Below are 9,754 nucleotides of genomic sequence, written 5' to 3' on the forward strand. Positions count from 1 at the left end.
TGGAATTCTTCTACCGATAGCGATTGACCATCCCCACTGGTTCTCTGTCCAGAAGGAAAAACTGTGGAATTGACGGATAAGTTTGTTTATTCCAGTGTGGGGGGTGAAAAAGAAGAGGGACCAAAAAAAAAAAAAAAAAAAATTCAAGCGTGAATCTCCCACAGATGTATCCATATGGACATCTTTGGGAAGTACTTGTAGGTGTTTCAAGTGTTTAATGTTTTTGTTCTCCTTTTCCATGTCCCAAAAGACATTTGAAGCTAAAATTCACCACCTGGAGACCAGGCTTAGCCGAAAGCCCCGTGAAGGGACTGCTGAACTGGAGTACTTCGTGCGCTGTGAAGTTCACAGCTCTGACCTCAATACTTTCATTAGCTCCATCAAGAGGGTAGCAGAAGATGTGAGGACCACTAAGGAAGACAAATGTAAGGAACTTACAAACAGTTTCATTTTTTGCAAAGAGGCCGAGTTGTAGAAACAGGATGGAGGCTTTGTTATTCCCAGAAAAGGGGAAACAGTATTGTATGCTCAATTTAATCAAATCAGAAAAGACTGCCTGTGGGACTCCTGAATCCTGAGAGCCACTTCCCTCCTTGTCCATTTCTCAACAGACCCCAGAGTCTGTAGCCCATTCTTCTGGTGCCGATTTGAAAAAATAGAAATAGATGAAATTTCATGCTTTGTTCACACCTCTCCTACAGAGTTCTCCATAACTACTCGGGTGTGTTATATTATAAAGGTACAGTAGTTTCCTACCTACATGTCAGGAACTCTGTAGAGATCCAGCACTAAACTACAAGACACTCTTTGTACCACCCTGTTCTGAAGACAGGGTGGTTCTTACTGTAAAATATAGCTAGAGATCTGCAGTGACCCCTCTACAACCAGTTGTACTTCTGGATGTTTTTTTAACGTGAAGTCTGGAATCTTTAATTAAAATCCAATTTTCATCTTCTTGTTTCCTTTTGTTATAAAATACTCTGCTGAGAGCTGGGCAAGGAAGTCGTGAGATGCAGATTATGGCATTAGACCAGACTCTAGCACAAGAGCATTGAGGGTGTGGGACTACTGCTCAGAAGGCAGAGCTGTGTCATATGCTCTTTATTGTGTGTGTGCATTCAGATGTATCTTCTTCAACCCCACAGCCCCTTCTCAGCAGGGGTTGCTCCATCTTCACTTCCACAGCCAGTTTTTTTTCTTTCTCTCTCCCCACAGTTCACTGGTTTCCCAGAAAAATCTGTGAATTGGACAAGTGCCACCATTTGGTCACCAAGTTCGACCCTGACTTGGATCTGGATCACCCAGTGAGTCAGCCTGTGTGGCACATCCTCACACCGGAGTCCTGAGCCTTCCCTCAGAAGCAGGGAGTGCAGAGCACCTATTAGTGCAACTGGTCAGGAAACTGTAGTGCAATCACCACCATGACAGAAGTTTCTCCAGACAGTGATGAACTTTGTTGGGTGAGAAATGTCAGTAACTGTTTAAAAATCCTGTCTCTGTTCTGTTTGTTATGACAGGGCTACTCTGACCCAGTATATCGCCAGAGGAGGAAATCCATAGCAGAAATTGCTTTTCACTATAAGCAGTAAGTCCCTTTCCTAATGTCCCTGCAGGGATAATGCCCGTCAGTGCAACCTGTTAGGAATTCATTGTGCTACCTGCATGAGGCTTCTCCTCTTTTATATTTCATGTTTTCTCTCCCTATTTGGCCTCACCACCTCTTTTTGTGTCCCTCTTCCCTTTGTGTAAGTCTCTTCTTAATTAGAAAAATGTCTGTGGTTGTGAATTCACACATTGACAAAGCTGGAATAAACCTCCTGCATAACAAAAGCCACGTATAATTCCATCAGACTTCAGACTTCCTTTTGAAATGTGGTATCTCTTTAAGAATGACATCTAGTTTCTACTTCTGTGGTTCTAGTACTGAAAAAGCTCCCATGTGCCCAGAAAACTTGTTCCAGTGGTTCATTAGCCTGGCTGTAAAATGTGTGGGTTTGATGTTTAAACTGAACTTCAGTAGCTTTGGCTTTTGCCCAGTGGATCATACACGCCTTTCATCTGCTAGATTGAATTCTGCTATCAATTTTTTTTGTTTGCTGTGAGGGTATTTATAGACTAAATAGTTCACCTCCTAACTCTCTCTGATAAATTAAATAGCTTCCAGTAATGGTCTCATCCTTGTCTTATACAGATTTAAGACTATCTCTTGCATTCCCACTTAATACTCCTGTTCTGATGCAGTGATAGGACCCAGCGTCCTCACTACAACATCAAACAGAGCTCTGATATTCAGTTGGGTTGGTAAAATAGTCCCTAGATCCTGTCCAGGAACATTGTCTTCTGCCGTAGCATCTCCTTCTCCAAGGGAGATTTGTAGATTTTAAATGTAGATTTCTGCAGTGAGCTGTGGAGATTATGGGGGTCACCTTCCTGAGCTACCCCTGCAACCAGTGTGATCCCAGCATGGCTTTCTGATCCATTAGGTTTCATGTTCTTTGCAGATTTGAAGGCCAGAATATAGACATTGGTGGTTTTATCCTGCACTAATACTAAACACACAGGAAGTCGTTGTACCATCGAGGTACTGAGGGACACAGGAATCAACACTGTCCTAGGATGATGCACCCAGTTAAGATGTCCTCTCTCACATCTCATCTGCATTCATGAGCCTCTGTGAGGCATCCCTTTGGGCTGTTAAGGTGGAAGGAACCATGATTTATCCTGTACTGTGTGAATATCTCATTTGTTCCAATACAGAACAGGAGGCTTTAGGAAGCACAATCGCTGATTATGATGCAGAAAAAGCAGAAGTATCAGTCATCTTAAGTTCCCACTTATATCAACGTTAAGATTTTCTTTTCTTGCCATCCTTAATCTTACTGACAGTATATTTTCCTGCAGTTTGAATGCATTTAGTTTTTCTTTTGCTTTTATTTCCCAGCCACTGATTTGTTCTTGGAGCCATCTGCCCCCTGAAGTTCAGGGACATGGAATTAATTTATTTTCACACAAAGTTTCAATTTTTTCCAGTGAAAACCACTTTTTTTGTTGTTTGTTTTTCTCCCTGGAAAATATTATGCCTGCTAAGCTTTTGCTCATCCCTTGTTCGTTTATAACCTCTGGCTGGACTAATGCTTTTCTCAGTGTCTATGTGTTTGTTGCATCCGTACAAATGAGCCAGTACTAAGGCTTTGTCTTTCCTGCGACCCCTTGTCTGGTTTAAAGAAGATTGATCAACGCCATGCAGAGCTTCTCCAAAGTGCTTCCTCCTCAGAGGGGAGAGGAGCCTGGCTCCTGCCCTGCTGCTGTCAGTAACGGTGCGTTTGCCTTGCAGTGGGGACCCGATCCCTCGTGTGGAGTACACAGCGGGGGAGATCGCAACCTGGTGAGTGCTTATTTAATCTGTGAACTTCATTGGCTTTGCCACTGGAAGAGGGGGATCAAAAGGAGATCGCAACCTGGTGAGCGCTTATTTAATCTGTGAACTTTATTGGCTTTGCCACTGGAAGAGGGGGATCAAAATCTAAACAGTTAGGGTATGGCCTCTTGAAAAATGTCTCAAGAGTGCAAACATCCTGCTTAATGGCTTGTCATAAAAACCAGTAACTCATTGCATGGCGTTTTATGGTAGGGACTGCAATCAGGAGAGCAAGCTACCTCCAGAATAGTAATGCTCTGTCTCCTCCTCTCTTGAGGCTGCACCAAAGACATTTTCACGCTGCAGCCACAAGGAGTTTCCTCCAAAGGAGCCTTCCCAGAGAGCGAGGTAGATAATTTGTAGTCCCATTTCTCTAAGGGGACCTTAATAGCAGCCTCCCAATAGAGGGCAGTTGTCATAGCTGGAGAAAGAAGTATGAGGCCATGGTTAATGCCTTTTATACCATACTCTGACCCTCAAGGTCAGAAATAGGTCTGTGCGGATTCAACAGCTGACTTTGAATGTGTGTCTGTATGTTTACATACCGCTATCAATGCATGCAGACATAGATTTAGCAGTGGAGAAAGGCAAAGGGACGAGAAACCTAAAAGCGTGAGTCCTTGATAGCATATAATCAGATGACAGGAGAGGACTAGACACATCAAGCCACTGAATGTCTGCAACCTCCCATCCTGAAGGAAGGAGGTGTACAGCACCCTGAAGAGCTTGTACCCCACCCATGCCTGCAAGGAATACCTCGAAGCTTTCAGTCTACTGGAGAAATTTTGTGGCTACAATGAGAACAACATTCCTCAGCTGGAGGAGGTCTCCCGCTTCCTGAAAGGTATGAGCCTGGGGGACCCAGGTCCAGGGTTTCCCAGCACAGTGGTGGCAGCTATTGCTGGGAAACCCAAGCCCAAAGGAGGAGTGTGTGAGCTGAAATTTGGGATGAGAGCTGGTGGAGGCTTGTGCATAGCCCACAGAGGACAGGGGTGGACCCCAGACAGGGGGCACTGCAGCTAAACACGGTTACAGGCTGCAACTGATAGGTCAAGCCTGAGCACCTAAAGAGCAGAGGTTGCTCCCTACTAGGAGCGAAAATATAAAGCTTGAAACAGCAGCCCTGTAGTTGCCAGCACTGATGCTTTTGCTGTTGGTGCTGGGAAAGTGGGACAGGAGCGCAGCCCGTGGGCCATGTACTCCCGCAGAGATGGTATGCACTGTTTCAGAGAGGACCGGCTTTCAGCTCCGGCCAGTGGCTGGCTTGCTGTCGGCGCGGGACTTCCTTGCCAGCCTGGCCTTCCGCGTCTTCCAGTGCACACAGTACATCCGGCACGCATCCTCGCCCATGCACTCCCCTGAGCCGTGAGTATTCCCCTGCCTGGGCATCCCATCTGGCCAGCAATTAACCTTTCTCCCTAACGGACAAAGTCTGTCTGCTGCTGACCGTGTTTTTCTCCTTTCCCCCACCGGACATTGGCAGGGATTGCTGTCACGAGCTGCTGGGGCACGTCCCGATGCTGGCTGACAAGACGTTTGCCCAGTTCTCTCAGGTAAGGTCGTCATCTGCGTCCTCACTGCCAAGAGGGCAGGGCATGAGGTGGGAAACCAAACCAACCCCAGTCTTGCCATCTAAATCCTATTGTCCTAGGATTCAGTTATATTAAACATGATGTTCAGGAGCTCTAGTGATGGACCCAGAACCCTAATATAGAGGAAAAATACCAGGCTCTGCAGCAAAGCGTTTTCAGTCTGAGCACAATGAAGATCCAGCGAATGCGTGGCAGTGCAGAGGCAACAACATCCAGTGTCTCAAGACAATAAACCACAGCAACCCAACAGTAAGACCCTCAGACCAAATGTGTCCTGACATTCAGCCCTTCCTTTCTCTTCCCAGGACATTGGGCTGGCGTCTCTGGGAGCAACTGATGAAGAAATCGAGAAACTTTCAACGGTAAGTATTCCTCTTTGCTGGATGGGGGCCCCGACCCCTCTAGCAGCACTTCTGCAGTATCAAGAGGGCTGGTCCAGCCTGGTCTCCCCAGATTCGCAGGCTCAGAGCCCCTGCCTGAGCTGCGCCAGCCCTGCTCTTTCACGATGACTGTGCAGAGCAGAGATCAGTTAAACAGCAGAGCTTGCTTGCACATTAACCCAATTTTCTTGGGCACCAGAATATCATCAAGTATCATATTTCTAACGACAGCACTGCCGGGACTTGTTGGGATGGGATTAAATGACATCTGTTTCCTTTGGCTCTCCCTCGGCAAGGTGACCCGTCCTGCTCTAAGGACATGGAATGGCAGTACCATGCAGCAGCTGGGCACACAGAGGACCAGCCCAGGGGCACAGCCCGGTTTCCATCTGTCCCAGTGTGGCAGCAACTTAGTTCAGCACTTTGCATGGGCAGTGATGAGTGGAGGGTACGGAGAGGGGACAAAATGCCAAGTGCCTCTTAATTTAAAGAGCCCCAGAACCTGGCCATGATGCAAGGGCTCACAAGTGACAGGGAGATGAAGATGAGAAGCTGTATCCTCTATCTGCTTTTTTCTTTCTCCTTTCACAGCTTTACTGGTTTACAGTGGAGTTTGGGCTCTGCAGACAGAACGGGATGGTCAAAGCCTATGGAGCTGGGCTCCTGTCTTCCTACGGGGAGCTCATAGTAAGTCCCAACATAACTTGTCTCTAGAATCTGTACAGCTAAAAACCTTCCTCTGCACAGCTCCAGTGACTTTACCCGATCCGTTCTCTACCTCTATCACATATATGCTCAAGTCCCTTAATTTCATGCTGTCACAAATTTTTTTCTGCTGTGTCCATAGCACTCCTTGTCAGATGAACCAGAGGTGCGGGACTTCGACCCTGATGCTGCTGCTGTTCAGCCCTACCAGGACCAGAACTACCAGCCTGTATATTTTGTGTCCGAGAGCTTCAGTGATGCCAAAAGTAAACTGAGGTAGGACTGGGCAGTGAGAGAGACCCAAAGAGAGGGAAATGAAGCTGTAATATGTTGAAACGGTTTTGGCACCATGGCTGCTTTGAGTTCAGGGTCTCAGAAGTACTCTGGAAACTCTTGTCGGGTCTTTCAAAGCAAAGTAATTCTCCAGTTCCTACAGGGTCCAACTTCAGTCCCTTGGAATCACCCAAGATCCCACACCCAGATATGGTGGACTCAAGGGCATGGGTCTGAAGGAGTGGGACGGAGTGGGAGACACTCTTGGAGAAAAGACTGAGGGAGTGAGAGAAGGGACAAATCTATCTGGTCTGCCTAGTTCTCATAGGAGGGAGTTACAGACTATCTCCAGTTCCCAGAGAAGGCCAAGCCATGTGACAGAGGGCTGACGGTCCAGAAATTTGAGACACAAACCACCAAAACCACCTCTACTTTCTTGCTGCAAAAGGACCAAGTGATACAAGTCAGGTACTGGCTGTCCTTCATGCCAACATGTGTCCTTCTGAAGCCCTGAAACGAGCTTCTGCAGCACGTAGAGGTTTGCTTGGTTGGTGAAAGTTTTAGAGAAGCAGTGAAGAGCTGCTGAAAACAGTAGCATGCTCTGAATTTAGGATGCAGAGAGGTGTTTGTCTTTCTGAGCAGCTGCTGGGCAACTTACCCATTTAGCATTCAACCAGCAAATAAAAGAAACCCAGGCATTGTTAGTAGCTCATACACAGACAAAAAAGATCTGCTTGACCTGCATAGATTTATCCATGGGGAAAAAAGAACTTTTGCCTCCTAGGCTGGTTGACATGGGTTAGCGGACCCTAGATAGCATCCCACCAGTGTAACTGGGTTTCTCCATCCCATGGGGCTGCAACAGGGTGGAGAGAGCAGCTCTACCCACAGATATCTGTTCAGAAGAGTATTTTCTTGCCCATATCCAGAACTGCCCGCAGGAGGGAAGCCGAGTCCTTTAACATTTGGCTGACAGAGGAAAACTTTGCCTGTACGATTTTATCTTAGCTTAGGAAAGGGATTGGATGAAGTACTACATAATGTACACGACTTTGCAGTTCCTGCAAGTGGGGTATTTCCTATAAATAACATGGCGAGGATTGCTATATTTCCACCACTGCTTTTATTACCCTCACTCGCACCCTTTATACAACCTGCAGTCCTGCTGCTCAAAAGCAAGCACCTGGGGAGCCCATCCTCTCTCACACTAGGCTGCTTTAAAAAAAAAAACAAACCAACTGTTGCCTAGTGAGTCATTTCTGTGCATTTAAAAAGGGAAAATAATCCACATATGCAGCCAAGATTAGGCTAGAGGGTTTCGACAGTGACAAGCACTGTAAATGATCCTCTTTAAAGAGCACAGAGACCACACAGGTGTTACTCTATGAGGTGAAAACATTAAAACAGCTGTAATTTTTTGCATTACTGGCAGCTGCCACCATGGGCCTGATTACGAGTGTTATCGCTCAAGAAAAGCCTCTTTTCCCAGAGAGAAAACTTTCTGCCAGTTTTCTAGGGTAGACACACACCACCAGTGCCCTTTCTGGCCCCCATATCGTACTGGTATCCTTCAAAAAAGTGTCAAGTTAACACACCTGGGTTGGAGAGCAAGTTTCTAACTGTTCCCAGCTGCGCTACGAGTCATGGCTGTGGCTGAGGGCGTTGATAAGTGAGGGGATCAGGACCTTGCCTGGTGTGACTGAGATAGACCATGTCCTTTAGGAGATGGACAATGTGAGTATGCAGAAAACCCCTTTTGTTTGCTCTGAGATTCGTTTCCCTGCAAACATGGCACTTGCTTAGGGACATGGGTTAGTGGTGGGCTTGGCAGTGCTGGTGTAATAGTTGGACTCGATGATCTTAAAGATCTTTTCCAGCCTAAATAATTCTGTGATTCCATGGCAGCTCCCTGCAAGCACTGGCCTGCAGCTTTGACCATATTCCCCTTGGCTCTGTTTAGTATATTCCCCGTGTTTTCCCCCAGCAATTCAGGGCTGAGCTTCCCAACGGGGTGCAGTACCAGCCGGAGGAGCAGCTCTTTGAGAAGTGGTGGTGTTGTCTGAGCCCTGCATCAGAGCAGAGCCGCGGTAGCCACAAGAGGGTACCCTAAGCTAAGCAATTCAGGAGCGAAAGGGTGAAGCCTCAGCAGAGGCCAGGAACATGCCTAGTACTAGTGCTGTTTGTCGCCTCATCTTTCCAGCATGTGGTTGTAGCCGTGACCACCCAAATACAGGTTTCCAGCTCCATATTTACACAGCCACTAAAGAAAAAATCCTGCTCTGTCAAGTGACAAATCCTAGTGTTGGAGGAGAACATGAGCAGCTCTGGGGAAAGCTTACCCTTGATTTGTTTTCGCTTGTCCATTAGAAAGGCAGCAACGAGGTCTTGCTCTTGAGCGGCGCAGTCAGGCTCATGGCTGAGATCTAGACTCCAGTTGACTTTCAGCACAGCACTACAACTTTGCTTAAGCACACAGCTCTGGTGATGCTATTCCCATCCTCTCACTCAGGCCTGAGCCACTGCCTGTCAAATCTATCCTTACTACAGCTTGCAGCCAGCTTGCCCCTTCCCACACAGATTAATCAATAAATGAATGTCAGAAAGGATTTAGGGATGTAATACTGTAATGCTGCGGGCTTTTCCTGCAATTAGCTTCTAAATCTCCTTGGCATTTTTGAAAAAGGAAAAAAGAAATTGAAGCGGAGGATGCTGGCAATGGCTGTGTTGGTGAACAGTTCAGTGTACCCTCCAGCTTGATGCAAGCCCAAATGTTCAGCCTGTGGAAACCTGCAGTTGGTCTTCCTTGCTGAACAGGAGCAATCTCAACTACTGCGATAGGCCTGTGGAGCTGGAAAGGTGGGAACCAGAGCTTTTGTGCTAACCTAGAAACTCTGCCTAAAGGAGGTATTAGTCCATTGTGAGCTGGGTAAGTGGTGATGGGTAGGAGGGAGGCTTGGGACCCATCTCTTGTACCAAGCCCTCTGTGCCCTTTCCTTGCAGGAGCTACGCAGCACACATCAAGCGGCCCTTCTCCGTGAAATATGAGCCCTACACCCACAGCATCGAGCTCCTGGACAGCCCTCAGACGATCAGTCACTCCCTGGAGAGCGTAAGGGATGAGCTTCACTCGCTGATTAATGCGCTCAATATTATCAGTTAATAGGAGAACTGGGCTCTTTCCTTCCCCTCTTTCTTGCAGCCCCACAACTGCCCGCTCTGCCCTCACCTAGTTCCCAGCTGATAACTCCTACCTGTCTTCTCCAAACATTTACACTGCTGCCTGTGCCACACGACCCCACCAGCTTTCCACTTTTGTAAGTAGGGCCAGCTTGGAGGAGGGCAGAGGGATGGACCCAAGGGCTGCTGGCTTGTTGGGTAGCTTTTCT

General features: G+C 47.2%; 1 protein-coding gene across 1 annotated transcript; it reads left to right on the top strand.

Annotated features, from left to right (window-relative positions):
• Positions 1–250: 250 nt before the first annotated feature.
• Positions 251–9,528, top strand: LOC104488945 (tyrosine 3-monooxygenase; the record flags this gene model as incomplete). Its single annotated transcript, XM_010131050.1, has 11 exons — positions 251–425; positions 1,216–1,304; positions 1,518–1,585; positions 3,335–3,385; positions 4,117–4,262; positions 4,648–4,783; positions 4,902–4,971; positions 5,316–5,372; positions 5,982–6,077; positions 6,238–6,371; positions 9,369–9,528. Coding segments are annotated over 11 exons (1,182 nt in total), but the record flags the coding sequence as incomplete, so codon positions are not given.
• Between the last annotated feature and the right edge of the window lie 226 nt (positions 9,529–9,754).

This window comes from Buceros rhinoceros, unplaced genomic scaffold (assembly GCF_000710305.1).
Source record: "Buceros rhinoceros silvestris isolate BGI_N320 unplaced genomic scaffold, ASM71030v1 scaffold10092, whole genome shotgun sequence".
NCBI lineage: Eukaryota > Metazoa > Chordata > Aves > Bucerotiformes > Bucerotidae > Buceros > Buceros rhinoceros.